Source organism: Prinia subflava, chromosome 16, assembly GCF_021018805.1.
Source record: "Prinia subflava isolate CZ2003 ecotype Zambia chromosome 16, Cam_Psub_1.2, whole genome shotgun sequence".
Taxonomy (NCBI): Eukaryota; Metazoa; Chordata; class Aves; order Passeriformes; family Cisticolidae; genus Prinia; species Prinia subflava.
The window spans coordinates 2,795,571-2,810,045 of NC_086262.1; the positions used below are offsets into that span (position 1 = coordinate 2,795,571).

At 61.2% G+C, this 14,475-nt stretch overlaps 1 protein-coding gene across 1 annotated transcript; it reads right to left on the reverse strand.

Moving 5' to 3' along the window:
• Positions 1 to 160: 160 nt before the first annotated feature.
• Positions 161 to 12,751, reverse strand: SLC4A9 (solute carrier family 4 member 9). Its single transcript, XM_063413827.1, has 21 exons — positions 12,413 to 12,751; positions 10,698 to 10,858; positions 10,342 to 10,491; positions 10,172 to 10,233; positions 9,939 to 10,096; positions 8,151 to 8,235; positions 7,722 to 7,876; positions 7,058 to 7,174; positions 6,704 to 6,878; positions 6,320 to 6,453; positions 5,934 to 6,205; positions 5,198 to 5,253; positions 4,926 to 5,102; positions 4,674 to 4,787; positions 3,890 to 4,051; positions 3,559 to 3,737; positions 3,245 to 3,317; positions 2,314 to 2,382; positions 1,296 to 1,469; positions 808 to 954; positions 161 to 682 (listed from the first exon to the last, which is right to left on the reverse strand). The coding sequence occupies exons 1-21, from the start codon at positions 12,724 to 12,726 to the stop codon at positions 632 to 634; spliced, it is 2,985 nt and encodes a 994-aa protein (XP_063269897.1). The 5' UTR covers positions 12,727 to 12,751; the 3' UTR covers positions 161 to 631.
• Positions 12,752 to 14,475: the final 1,724 nt, after the last annotated feature.

The window sequence follows — 14,475 nt, forward strand, 5'->3', positions numbered from 1 at the left end:
CACTCAGGGGTGCGTCACGCGCTCCCAGCATGCTGCCCTGAGAGCGCACGCCGAGGCGGTAAGAGTGCGCCGCCCCGCCCCGCTCGCCCGGCCTCGCTTCCTGAACTGTCCGAGCTATGATTGGTTCTCCGGGACATCAATCTTATGCCTTGATCGAGCTGCGGGCGCTGATGGGGTAAGAGAGCTGTCCATCAAAGCGCATCAAGGAATCACGGTTTTGATTGGTCGAAAGACACATCGCTCACAACGCACGGCGGCTGGCGTCTTTCGATTGGCTCCAACGTGCCCTGGGCCCGCCTCCCCTTCGAACCTCTCAGAAGGACTCCGTCAGCGCGAGACACCGTCACACGCCCTCCTGTCCCGAGCGGTGATTGGGTCGTGGAGCTGCCAATCAAAACGAAGGGCTCGCCTCCCTATGGCCCCGCCCTCTCCCGTGTGAGGGTCGCCATAGGCTGTGCGCCCTGGCTCTCCTCTCCATTGGCCACGCCCAGTGTGACGTCACCGCGCGGCCACGTGGCCCGGGGGTTCGGGGGTCTCGGGCCCCCCGGGGGTCTCGGGCCCTGCGCGCCCCGGCCGGGGCGATGGCCCCGCACAGCCCCGCACAGCCCCGGCCCGCCCCGGCCCGCCCGGCCTAGTTCACGGAGAGGTTGATCTGCGCTCCCGGGCGGTGCATCGGCTCGCACTGTGGGGGGAGCAGAGGTTTCGGAGCTGGCACCGCGCCCATCCCGGGCGCGCCCGCGCCAGCCGCGCCAGCGGCTCGGCCCCGGGGCGGCCGTGACCGAGCGGGGCTCCCGGGACAGCACCGACCTCCTCAGCGCTGCTGCCCTGCTCCGGCCGCTCCCGGGGCTGAGTCCCCGGCGCCCCCGGCCCGGGCAGGGGCCCGTCCAGCCAGCTCAGGTCGTGCGGGGAGAAGATGCGCTCCAGCCCCTTCCGGATCCCCACCAGCGCCAGCAGCTGCGGCCGGGCCAGGCACGGTCAGCATCGCTGGGCCGGGGGACAGGCAGCACCTCTCTGTCACATCCCTCTGTCACCCCAGGAGAGGCCATGGTGGCGGCCTGTCACCCCTCCTGGCCCTAGGGGACCATACTTGCCCGACAGTGACACCCAACCTCTGGTGACAGACCCACGGCCCCAGAGCAGGGGGTGAAGGTGGTGGCAAAGCCCGCCCGTGCACCATGAGCCAGTGCCCGTGTCCCCTCCCAGAGGTTTATGCCAGGCCCGTGATGCTCGGGGCCGGGGTGGGCAGCACCCAGCCCAGCACCGAAGGGGTGGCGCCGATTCGAGGGGTGTCATACCATCACTGGGAAAATAATAGCGGCCACGGTGGACTTGAGCACCCAGAGCAGGGCCAGGCAGAGCAGCTGGATGATGGTGAAAAGGTGCACGCGGCGCAGGGGCACATGGCGCAGGTAGGCAAGGTCTGGCTGGTGCTTGGCTGGCATCAGGAGCAGCCGCACACGGTCCGTGAGCTACAGCGAGAGGATGGCAGAGGGGTCACACTGGGCAGCTCTCACCCACCTCCCTGTGCAGACCAGGGCCAGCAGCACGGGGTTTCACCATCATTTCTGCACTTCAGCCCTCCTGCCCACTGTGCTGACCCCCAGCTGATGCCTGGGCCAGTGAGTTTGCAGGACCAGGGGTCCTGGTGCCACTGTCAGCCCAGGCCAGGGGAGTGCTTTCCAGGCAGACCTCTAGAAAGGATTCTAGCTGCCCTTATAGAGTTAGCTGAGAGATAACATCCCTTGGTCCCCCTCACTTCACAGGAAACTGCTGCAGCCTCCTCCAGAGCACAGCTCTGGGTTTCCCAAGCAGAGGGAGGGTGGGAGTTTCCCAGCCTGTCATCTAGAGCAGGGTAATTGCAAGGAAACGGTACTATTTAGAGGAAAAAGTGGTGTAGATAATTCTGGAATAGGGATTTTTTCCCCTGCCTTGGTTTCTCTGGAGAAAGATGGAACTGGCACATGAGCAGCAATACCAGAACCAAAGGATTGTCATGTCCCAGCTCTGCCTGCAGCTCCCAGGTGAGGAAGTCCCTGTGGCTTTGAGAGCATGTCGGTGTTATCCCCTGATCCCACTTTTCCCAAACCACCTGATCCATCAGTGTACAAATTCCTCCTTCTTCTCAGCATCCCAGAGCCCTCCTTTTCCCTTTCCTTTGCCCTAGAGAGGTCCCTCCCCTCCTCCTTGTCCTGGGCCTGGTGGGAGATAGCTCCATGCCAGGATGTTCACTACAGAGAGCTAAAATCCAGGTTCTGCTGTGCAGTGGCAGAATTGCTGAGTAAACCCCCTCCTCCCCAGCACCCCCTCCCTCACCTGGATGCTGTTCAGCGCCGTCACCCCCATGTGCAGGAACACCCCATAGAGCACCGGCATCGGGATGTGCTGCAAGACAGCAGGTGGGGATCAGCAGGGCTGTCCTGCCTGCCCAGTGTCCTCTCGTGTAAAACCTGCATGTGTGCCCACAGCCTTTGCCTCCTTTATTCCCAACAGCCCACCCTGGCCTTATTGAACCACTTGAGGCCCATGGCCTCCTCCGTGGTACCTTTGGATGGCATCTCATCCCCCAGGTGTGTCACTGCACCTCAGCTTGGTGCCATCTGCAAATGTGCTCCATCCTGCAGTCTGTGTCTTTGATGAAGATATTAAATAGTATTTGTCCAGAAGGAACACTTGGAAGACATCACTTGTTACCAATTTCCATTTAGACACTGGGCTACTGACTATGAATCTCTGGACATGACCATCCAACCAATTCCTGATCCATCTAACAGTTCTTCCATCAAACCCAGTTCGGAGGTGAGCTGGGAGGGCCCCATATCACAGGCTGTATGAGACCAGCCTCAGAGGTGAGGACACAGGTTGAGGAAAAAAGACCTTTTGTCTGCCCACAGGTAACCCAGGGCTGCTGGAGGGTTTTTTCCTAGCCTGGCAGTGGCAGCAGGTGAAAGCCAACAGCAGCCAGGTGATCCATGTGGCAGTGTGGAGAGGTAGGGGTGGGGTATGTTTGGGGAGCACAGGGGCCCCGATACACACGGGGAGGATGGACAGGTGACATGGGGAGCAGTGGCTTGTGTGTCAGCTCTCCTGTGGCACTGGAGACAAACCCTTGGTGCAGTCCATCCCCACACAGTGGCCAGCTCCCCCCAGCCTGTGCTTCGATGGGTCAGGGTGAGGAACCTCCAGCCTTGCAGGATATGGCCACCCCCTCCCTAGGAAAAGAGGCCACCCCAGCCAGGCTTCCTACCTTGAGCACGGGGGCCATGAAGACAGAGACTCCCATCAGGATGAAGACAGCCAGGCCTGTCAGCCTCTGCTCCCTGTGGGTGGCAGCACAGGAGTCACAGGTGCCCGGGGTCCCTTGGCAACCCACCCCCCTAACTGCCCTCCTGGCCCCCAGGTCTCTGCTCTTTGCAGGTTTGGTGACCACAGGGAAAGGGGTCAGCTGTGGGGAGATCCCCAAAGCCAGGTGAGGTGGACAGTGTGGACATGTCCCTGTCCCCTGGCTCAGAAGCCATGGGCAAGGGGCTCCCCAGGGCAGGGCCCAGGCTTGTTGTTTACCTGATGCCCAGGAACTCGGGGTGCTCGCCAGGGGCTGAGGTTGCACTCTCCTTCCTCAGGCTCTCCATGTGTGCCAGGGAGATGACAGTGGCTGAGACATACCAGGGGAGACCGGTGACAGACGTGACAACCATCAGGAGAGAGACGCAGAGGAGGTCCAGGTGGAAGCCTGCTCCTTTCTGCAGGGGAAAAGGCACCAGGCTTGGAGGCATATTCCCACTTTCCTGGCCAGCTGGGGGTTCTGCTCTCCCCTGGCTGCTTCCATGGGGCCCAGCAGGACTAGGATCCTCCCCCAATGGCTAGTGCTGCCTGTTCCCTGTCCCCTGCTCACCTGCAGCTTGTACTCCCTGCGGTTAAGAATGACAGCTGTGATCTGCTGGTCCATGAAAATGAGGATGGTGACAAGGACAGCAGGCACTGCGGACACCAGGCACACCCACCATGGGTTGGCTCCGAAGGGAAAAACGATCCAGCCCCGTGCTGGGTTTGTGGGCTGTGGAGAGCAGAAGGGTCATGGCAGCTGCCACCCACTTGTGGGGTGGGTGGCACAGCTGGGTGATGGGACCAGCCCCAGGTGCCCCTACAGGCACCCAGAGATGCCCCCCCTCGTGAGAGGAAGAGCATCCTCCCTCATCCTGGGGATGGTGCTGGGCACAGTGACCCCCCCAGTCCCCCACAAGGACACCCTGGCTGTGGCAGAACAGCCTTCTTGGTGTTCTTGGACACCACACGCCAGGAGCTGGGCATGTGCCTGGGACAGCAGGGGGAAGAGGTGGCACTGGGCAGCGATGATGGTGAGCCTGAGGAGGTGGTGGTGAGCACTGGCTACTCTGGGGCACTGCCAGCCCTGCTCCACACCCAGGGTGAGAGGTCCAAGCCCAGAGCTGAGCTTGTGGCTCTTACTCTGGTGTAATCTGCATAGTCCAGGACTGAGCCAGGTTATTTACAGTGCATGGGGTCAGCTGTGTTCAACCCTTTCCCATTTGCTGGGGTGCAGCATGCACCCCTGTAGGGTTGGTGCCAGTGACGAGAGGGACAGTGGCAGCACAGTGGGATGGCTGCTATGGTGGGCACAGACCCACACCCTGCCAGTGCTGTGCCCACCCTGCTGGCACCTTCAGCTCGCTGGGGACGAGGAGCTTGGGGGTCTCCAGGCCCAGGACAGCATCGACAGTGCAGGAGGCGAGGATGGCCAGGATGACAGCGAAGTCGCTCAGCAGCTTCCGCACCTGCAGATGGACAGGGCTTGGCCCAGGCTGGCAGGGGTGGGCGCTGCTCCAGGAGCACCCTGGGGTGCAGCACCCAGAGCCATCCCCAAGGCAGAGGGACAGGTGGCCATGCCACTGGGGTGGCTGAAAGATGCTCACCCCCACAGGGAAGTAGCGGCTGCTCCTGAAGCGTTTGAGTGCAATGCAGAAGAGGAAGGTGCCCCCGAAGAGCAGGAAGGAGATGAGGGTGACATCGGGCACGTACTGGCAGCTGGTCCCCAGGAGGTGCCCACCTCGATCCAGGCACTGGGTCCTGCTCAGCCCTGGGGCAGGAGGCTGCAGGGACAAGGTGGGCAGGGAGGAGGGGTCACACATGGACACCTTGGGCCACCCCAGCGCCTCACCTGCCTGCCTGGGAGTGGGGACTGTACCTGCTGGGTGGCCAGGGGTGACAGCAGTGACGTGTCATTCCCTGCAGAGCTGTGACCTGCAAAGTGACAGGGGTCAGGTTGGTGCTGGTTTCATCAGGATCTCTGGGAGGGTGCTGCCATCAGGCTGGGTCCTCAAGCTCTTCCTGAGAGCTCAGGATGCTGGATGAGGCCCCATGGGACCTCTGAGGCCTCGGTTCTGGCTGATGCCCAGGAAGCACCAAGGGGGAGATGTTCCCTGTAAAGGGCTTGGCTAAAGCACCAGACACTCAGAGGCATTGATCCCAGGGTGGGCAGCACTGATGTTTTTTGGCACATGGTGTAGGTCCCATTTCCAGGGTCAGTGTGGATCATGTCATTTCCAGGGTCATTTCTTCAAGCCCCAGAAAACAGTCCCTGATTTCGTCTGGGCTAGAAATAGCAGAGCAAACCCATCCAGGTGCCCCTTTCCAGCCTCTGACACCCCCATCCTGGAGGCATAGGAGATGGGCCAAGGCTCTCCTTGCTCCCTGTGCTGCCCTGCCTGGTTCCTGGGCAGTTCTGGGAGGCAGGCAAAGATGGACAGACTGTATGGAGGGAAGTGGAGGACACTGCAGTGTGGACAGGCATGTAAAGATGGGATTAAACAGCCTCCTCCTCCAGTGCCTCCCCCCTTCCAGCCAGGGAACACATTCCCAGTGGGATCCTGGCACAGCAGCAGCTTCCTGCTCCCCACCCGCCCACGGCTGCTTGGGCTCACCGGGGCTGGACAAGTTGCAGGTGCAGCTGTAGGAGGTGACGTTGTCCAGCCGGTACTGCCAGTTGATGGGGAAGGCATCTGCCAGGCTCAGCATCTTCTTCAGGGAGTCGTAGATGAATATCAGGCTGATGAGTGCGCAGAAGCCTTCCTCGGTGAAGCGGCTGAAGTGCTGCACCAGGTGACTAGCCTCGGTGGCCACCAGCACCAGGCCAAAAAAGGCCACCCAGAGCCCGATCCAGAGGCGGAACTCCAGGTAGTCCAGGCTGTGATCCCTGGGGGAAAGGGTGGCTCAAAGCCTGGCCAATGACACCTGCCTGGAGGGACGGTGGCCCATGCTCCAGCCGGGGGATGGTGGGCTGAGGATCCGTCCCTAACACTGAACTCACTGGCTGAAGGAGAAGAGGAGGCGCTCGAAGACAAGCACGGGGCCGGTGCTGCTCAGGATGGTCAGGGGTTGGCCCGAGAAGAGGCAGAAGATGAAGCCAGCAAAGGCTGTGCCCAGGAAGCTCTCCAGCACCCCCTGAAATGCAGGGAAGGGGTGCCAGGTGCCTGGCACGTGGCAGGGAGGAGGGCTGTGGGCCTGTCCCCCCTCAGCAGCACAGAAGAAAACAGAGTCAGTGCTGGGGACCACGGGGGAAGGAGGCAGAATTCAGGCAATGCTCAGGGTGTCCTGGGGATGCTGGTGGGAGGCGGGCACCCAGGGGCCCTCTGGGCTGGGCTGAGGGGGGTTGCCATGCAGAGCAGGGTTGGTACCCAACGGCCACACTGACCTGCATGTTGGCAGTTGCATCCCCCAGCATGCCCCCGAAGGTGATGGCATTGGTGACAGTTGCCAGGTAGATGTAGAGCACTGCTGAGAGGCACTGAGGGTGCAGGGCATCGGAGAAGTCGCTGCCGTACCACGGTGCCTTCCTCCGGATGTCTCGCAGGAGCCCCCCAAAAAGCCTGGGGTGGAGGAGGGAGGGCTCAGAGCAGACCCCACAGGGAGCTGCACAGCAGGGGATTGTCCCTTCCCCTGGGTACAGCAGCTCAGAGGGGCTGGGACATGGTGGCCCCATGAGAGCAGTGACCTGCCCCAAATCCAGCACCCAGCTGCACCTCCCACAGCCCTTCCAGGGACTGACCTGCCTGTCCTCTCCAGCTCCTCCCCAGAGTGTGGGTGCCCTGGGCTGGCTCTGTCCCCAGCTGCTGTCGTGTCCCCATTACCATGTGGCTGCTGCTCCAGTGGGTCCACAGCAGTCCTGAGACAGAGCAGAGCCTGAGACAAGAGGCTTCAGGTTGGGACCCTCAGGACCCAGCTGCATTTAGGGGACACTAGGACAGGAAAGGGAGAATGGAGAGAGAACAGGGGTGCAAACAGAGCTTGTGTATCCCCTGATAATGGAGAGGAGAAAGATCAGGAAGAGGAGGAAACATGGCAGATGATGATTTTTGAAGGTTTCTTCCAACTCAACCATGATTTCCTCTGGCAAGCTCTGGAGCCGGCCCTTGCAGGACTGGTTTTAGTGGAGGAGCTGGGCAGAGCCTAGGGTGTCCTGCTCAGAGGCTGAGTTTCACATCTGAGTGCTGAATCTCAGTGTTCCCATCAGCTCCCTTTGGAGGGGATTTGCCACCCACTGCCAAGAGGGACATCAGGACTAACACCAGGAGGGACCACAGCAGGGACCTGTGGAGGGGCTGGGCTGGGATCACCCGTGGAGATGGAAGTTCAGTGTCACAGACAGCGGTATCCCTGCAGCGCCCTGCAGAGGGGCTGGCAGGGGTTGGGGTGCCCTCCCTCCAGCCCACCTCCTGCGTGGAGATGGCAGATGGCTCGGTGGAGGAATTCGGGTACTGGGGTCCCATTTCCCAGGGGGAAGCACAATCAGCTCATCCAGGAATGCCTCCATCCCTCTGATGAGGTCCTCTCGGTGCTCAGCCTGCCGGGCAACCCTTTGGAAGAGCTGTGGGGAGATGCCATGGTTTAGCCACCATGTCCCTGCATTCATCCACTTGGAACTCCCCTCCCAGCCTGCAGCCATCACCAGGAAACAAACCCACCCACTTCAGGGTGCCCTACATCCTGCAAACCCAGCCAGGCTTTTGGTTTTTATTCTGGGCAAGGGAGGCCACCAGCTCACCCCCTCCACTGCAGCCTGCAGAGGAGAGGAGCCCTGGTGTCCCCATCCCAGGCCCATTCCAGGCCCATCCCACCCCTGGGTGCTGCTCCAGGCTCACCTCATCCGTCAGCAGTGTGCCCATGGCCCTGCCAATCTCATGGTAGGCTTTGACTCTGGGGGGGCCCAGCAGGATGAAGAGGAACCTGTGGCAAGAGAACACATCTCCAGAGCAGCCCTCTTGCCCCCATGGAATGTTTCCCTTGGGAGAGACCGTGGGCATGTGGAGGTGCTGGGGATGGTGGCTGAGCAGGCCTGGGGGGCTTCTGCCACCCTAAAAGTGGGGTTGGGGGCAGAAGACAAATCTCGTGTCTGCAGTGTCTGCTGCCACTGCATGGCAACCTCATAGAGACCATGGGACACCAGGGCCTGGCTGGATCACAAGGGTCTGCAGAAATCCACAGGGAGAAATCCAGAAAACCAGATGGGAGGTGTGGGAGAACAGGTCTTTGGGACAGAGGAGGAGAAAACCTCAGCTGGAGGTGTCTGTGGCACCATTTTCCTGGGAATGTTGCTCGCAGGCAGGATACTGGTGTGTTAGGGAAGGAAAGCTTGCCACCAGCACGGGCAGCAGGTTTGACAGGTTATTTACAGTGCATGGGGTAAATGGGGACAGCAGGACATGGCAGGAAACTGGAAAGGGGCAGGAAACTGGAAAGAGAGCTCAGAGCCCTTGATAAAATATGGTAAAAATCCCACACTTGAGAGGATGGTGCAAAATCTCTGGAGGGACAATCCACACAATGTTTAACCGAGTTCTCCACACCTTTCCAAAGTTGGCAGGAGTGGTTACAGTCCTGAGAGCCTGAGATTGCCAAGCAGTTCCAGTGACCATACCCTGAGCAAACCCCCAGAGAGGGGTCAGGGAAACTCCTCTGGCTGTGCAAGTGGAACTTGACAGAACCCCCGGGTGCTGGAGGCCTGTGGAGCCTTCCCCAAAGGGACAAGAGGTGACAGTTGCCACATGGGATTGCTTTCACCCAGGCATCCGCACCAAGGTGATGGGGAAAACCTTAAGACCCTAGAGAAGGATCTGGGTGAGACACAGCCCTGAGGCAGTGGCTGCACCTGTGGAACAGCCTGGCATGGCCAGCAAAGGGGATGGGTAGGACAAGGACAAGGTCTCCCTGCCCTCCAGTTTAGGGGAGGAAAATACAGGGCAAGAGGTTATCAAGAAACCCTCGAGGCCCAGGGGCATTCACGGGGATTTGCCACCCAGCTCCGGCGGAGGAGAGAGCTGCAGGTGGGTGGAAGCCTGTCCTGCTCCTCCCAGCTCCCGGGGACGGCTGCTCTGGGCAGAGTGACCAGGAGGTGGCATTGTCCCTCCTGATCCCCGCCTGCTTCCTGCGCTCTTCCGAAGGAAGTCCTCAGCTCAAGGCTCACTGCCCGTTTCCCCTCACGGCTTTAGAGGATGCATTCCTCAGCCACGGGGAAACCATGGGGACCTCCCGCCCTGCTTCTCTTCCCCCACCCCGTCTCACCACGCAGGAGAACAGCGGGAGGGCAAGAGTCTCCTAAAAACCTGCATCCTGCCCCTGTGGCACGCCCCACACTCCCGGCAGCGAGTGGAGAGCATCCAGAACCAGCTAAGGACAGGGAACAGAGAGCCCACTGGGAATGACCCAGAGGATGTCCCTTCTAGGCTGCCCACACTCAGCCCATTCTGGAGTGCTGAGTGCTCCACACTCAGCTCCTGGGAAGCTGGGAAAAGCAGGGAGGGAGGCAGTGAGACAGGATTCTGGGACTGCATTCCCTTTGCTTTGGAGAAGCGAAACCTTGTTCTGGTGTGGGAGAAAATGAGGAGAGTGGGGTGGGGGAGGGCACGGGGCCATCGGCCATGCTCTGTTACCTGCTTGGAAGAGAAACCTCAGCCAGTGAACCAAGGGACACCCCATGCCTGAGGCGAATGAAGGCTGCAAAGGGCTTTTCCAGGAATTCAACTTCCCCGACAGCAACGTGGGCTGCCTCGGCCCCCGGCGGGAGCTTCCTCTTAAATCTGTTTCTCAGCTGAAAGGAAAGGGATGCAGCAGAGGGGTACTCAGGATGCAGCAGCTGCTCCCAGCCCACTCCATGCTGCCATACCTGCTCCTTGAGAGGCGTTTTGGAGAGCTGCGTTCTGGGCTCAGGCCTGCCTTTTGTTTTCCCTGCAAAGAAAGAGAGGAAGCAGCAAAATCCATGTGCAAGCCACCGTGGGTACTGCCCCAGGCTGGGGGCAGTGGGAGGATGCCTGGTGGGTCAGCTGGGTGTCCTACCTCGGCAGGGAGACAGACCAAGCTCGGCAAGGAGCTGCAGCAGGGATTTTGTGGGCTGGTGCTGTGGCTGGAGGAGCAGCAGGGCTGCCAGGCGCTCCCTCAGTGCAGGCTGCAGCTCTGCTTCCTCAGGCTGCCCGGAAAGGGCTTTGTCTGCATCAGGGACAGGGACAACTCTGAGTCCCCCTGGTTCACTGCCCATTGGGGAGCTGCCCAGGGAAAAACCCCTCAGCTGGAGTAGCAGACAGCCCCCCCAGGCACACAACTGTCATTCATCAGTGCTCTTCTATAGGCACCTCCTGGTGGCCTGTCCCTCTCTGGTGACCAGCCCATCCCAGGCTTTTGCATTACCCATGTACCGATTATTTCCTTGAAACTGGTGGCATCCAGATCCAGGAGCACCGTCCCCTTGTGCAGGCACGTCCTCAGCTGGAACAGGCTGTACAGGGGCAGGGCTGGGATGTGGGGTGCACTCCAGCGCTCTCCACCATCCTCCACCTTCTCCTCGAACTTTATCCACCTGCCCAGGAGATGTGTGGGGTCAGGGGAGGCCCTGTGCCCCATGCCAGGCTGTGGCAGCTGAGCCTGGGTCCATCTTTGAGCTTGGCACGGGCTGGCACAGGCAGGGAGGGGTGTGGGTGGCTCAGAGGGGCCTGCAGTCAGTTCACAGTGTAGGGGCAGCTGGGCAAAGAGGTGAAGCCCCCATTCCTGCAGACCCACACCTCTCTAAGACCTGATCAGGAGAATTCCAACTGTAATGAGGTGACAGAATGGTTCAAGTTTGAAAAGACCTTAAAGATCGTCTCATTCCAACCCTTCCACCATGGGCAGGGACATCTTCCACTATTCTAGATCCCTCCAAGTCCCGTCCAACCTGGCCTTGAACACTTCCAGGGATGAGGCAGCCACAGCTTCTCTGGGCAGCCTGTGCCTCACCACCCTCACAGGGAATAGTTTCTTCCCAATATCCCATCTAATACTGATCTCTGGCAGTGGGAAGCCATTCCCGTTTCTGCTGTCACTTCAGTCCCTTGTCCAAAGTCCCTCTCCATCTCTCTTGGAGCCCCTTTAGGCATTGGAAGAGGCTCTAAGGTCTCCCCCGAGCCTTGTCTTTTTCAGGCTAAACAGCACCCCACCTCTCTCATCCTGTCTCCATAGCAGAGCTGTCCCAACAGAGCTGTTCCAGCCTTTGAATCATTTCCATGGTTTCCTTTGGATGTGCTTCAACAGGAGCTGGATGTGGTGCCCCAGGGCAGTCTCACACAAAGCACAACAGAGAGGGCAGCCCCTCCTCACCCTGCTGCCGTGGTGCAGCTCAGGATACACCCAGCTTTCAGGGCTGCAGGTGCACGGTGCTGGTTGATCTGTCCCCCACCAGCACCCCGCAGTCATTTTCTGCTCCCAGCCCATCCATTCCCCCAGCTGTGCCGGGGCTGGGGGTGGCCCTGCCATTAGCAGCGCTTGCTGGAGTCAGAACAGAAGTGTCTTGAGCTGTTTCCACGCTCGGGCTATGCTAAATATTTTAACGTCGGGCACAGACAGAGGTTCCCTTTGTCCCCGTGGGTGGGCGCGCAGCCGCGGGGCGCTCGCCGTGCTGCACGGGCAGAGCGTGCCCGGCACCGCGGGCTCCTGCCGAGGAGCAGCGCTGCTGGGACAGCGGGGCTGCGAGCCAGGGAGAGCCTCAGCCCGGCGGCTTTGGGCCCCACAGACACTCCCATCCCGGGCAAAGACCCACTGCTGTCCCCAGACCCCTGTGGCTCATGTCCCCATGTCCCTACTGAGGAGTGGAGGGGTGCTGTGGGGCACAGGGACATCCCAGCCCCGGTGCAGCTGGAGCCTTGGAGTGGCAACAGAGAGGAGCAGGGGAAGGGTGCTGTGCCTGGCCTGCCTGACATCCCTGACATCCTGCCCTCTCCCATGAAATTAAGTGAGCCCAGCGTGGGCAGTGGCGAGGCAGAGCCCTGCCTTGGGGCTGAGGCACTGCCAGCCTCGGGACATGCCCTGGGCTCCAGCAGACCTGGCAGGCTGGGCTCCCAAAGCGGCCCAGCAGCTTGGCTCTCGTGGGTGTGCCTACCTGGTCATCTCCCTCCACTGCAGCCCCGCCGGGGTGCTGAGGAGCTGGTTGAGCTGGATGAAGAGCAGTGGGCAGGTGATGTCCTCCCTCTCCTCCCATTGCTGGGCCGCTGTGGCCGTGCTGGAGGGGAAGATGCTGCAGCCGAAAGCCTGAGAGGCAGCTCCAGGGTTGCTGCACTCTAGTCTGGGCTGTGAGCTGTTGTCTGCTGCCCGGAGGGCCGTGCCACCCGCCCCGGGCACGTGGGCTCGCATGGCCACCAGCACCGGCAGCCACAGGCGTGAGCTCCCCTCCAGCACTGACAGGATCCCACTCATCCCACACCTTTTAAGAGCTGTGAACTGGTTTAAACTGGCCACAAACCAATACACAGGAACCAAGCCCAAAACAACCATCTGAAAACAGCAGGTCCCAGAGTGGCTGTGTCCTGGCACGTCCAGCTGCCCACCTGGGCCAGGGACCAGGGGACCCACCTGCCTCCTGCAGGTGACCTGTGTGGACAAGGATGTTCATGGGGACCAGTGTGTCCCCAGCCCTGTCTGCACCCTGGGCATTGGTGAGGGGGTGGCAGGGCCAGCCCTGCAGAGCTGGTGGCAGTATCAGTGCCTGTGCCAGGGTGCTGTGCCCATGGCATTAGGGGTGACACAGCCCATGGCAGCTCCTCCTGGGAAAGTGGATATGGGGACATGCTCTGGGGAAGGATGTGGCACTGCTGAGCAAATCCAGAGTGGGGAAATGAGGGGCTGCCAGTGGCAGGGCTGATGGCAAGGGCAGGGAGGGCTTCGGGGCTGTGCTGGTGTTCAGAAATCTTCTGTGTGAGCGACCGCTGGTGAGCGGATGGAGGGGGAAGGACACGGGCACAGCCGCAGGCCCTGCGGGGACAGGGACATGGCAGGGCCTGCACAGCGCTGCCAGCAGAGAGCAGCCACGGTGCTCGCTGTGCCCATGCCATGCCCACCGCCACCACCACGCCTGGCCCCGCGGCCCCCGCGGACAAACCGCGGGGCTGTGTGCACTGCAAACACGGCGGGACCGCAAACAGCCCCGGCTCCGGCACGGGCTGCCCGCACTGGAGCCCGCTGGACCCGACAGGAGCCAGCCCCAGGAGCAGCTGGAGCAGGGCCGGGGCCACGACAGAGTCACGTTTTGGGGAAGTGTAGGTGACAGTGCAGGTTCCTGAGGTCCTGGTACCTGCCTCGCAGGCACTGAGGCCAAGGATCTGGCCCAGGGTGTCCAGGCTTTTTGCTCTGCGATACCAGCAGGTACCACAGTGTGTAGAGGGCTGTCCTTAGCTGGGGTGGGGGCCATGGCAGAAGGACCCATCAATAAGGAACATCAGGGATGCCCTGGGGCACCCAAACCTTCCCAGGGCTCACCTCCCCGTCCTGTGGGGGCTGCCTCAGCAGCATGAGATGGGGCATGACCGGCAGCAGACGCAGGCAGGGAGGCTGTGAGGGGCTGCAGGAGGTGAGCGGGGTCATGGGAGGCTGTGGGAGGCAGAGGGGAAGAGGCAGCAGGAGGCAGAGGCAGGAAGCAGAGGCAGGCAGGATCAGCAGCCTGCACACATCCCCCCCAGCCCTGCCTGCTGCCAGCCCTCTGTGCCAGCAGCCTCCCTGGCAGCTGACGTGAGCTGGTACCTCCCTCTCGCGAGGTGCCAGGGCAGCTGGCAAATGCTGCCCGCACACACCCAGCCCGGCCTCGGGGACCTGGTGGGGGATGGCAGGGGCAAAAACCTGGTCCCCAACATGGGGACCTCCCCAGGAGCTGGTGTGCAGGACTGCCCAGGGACACAGCGCCTTGCCCGTGCCACCACCTTGCTCCACTGCCAAAGGCTTTGGGCTCCTGATGGCCGGAGGAGGCGGAAGGAAAAACATCCAGCAAACAATTGCAAAAGTCAAGTCTGAGCAAGAAGGAGGGTGTGAGCGGGGGGGTGCCAGATCCGGTGGTATTCCTTGGAGACGACAACAACAATGGCAGGAATATTTGCTCATGCCTAGCTGAGCCCAAACCAGCCGTGGTCTGGGGGCTCGGGACCTCGAGGAAACAGCCAGGGGCCTCTGCTGGCC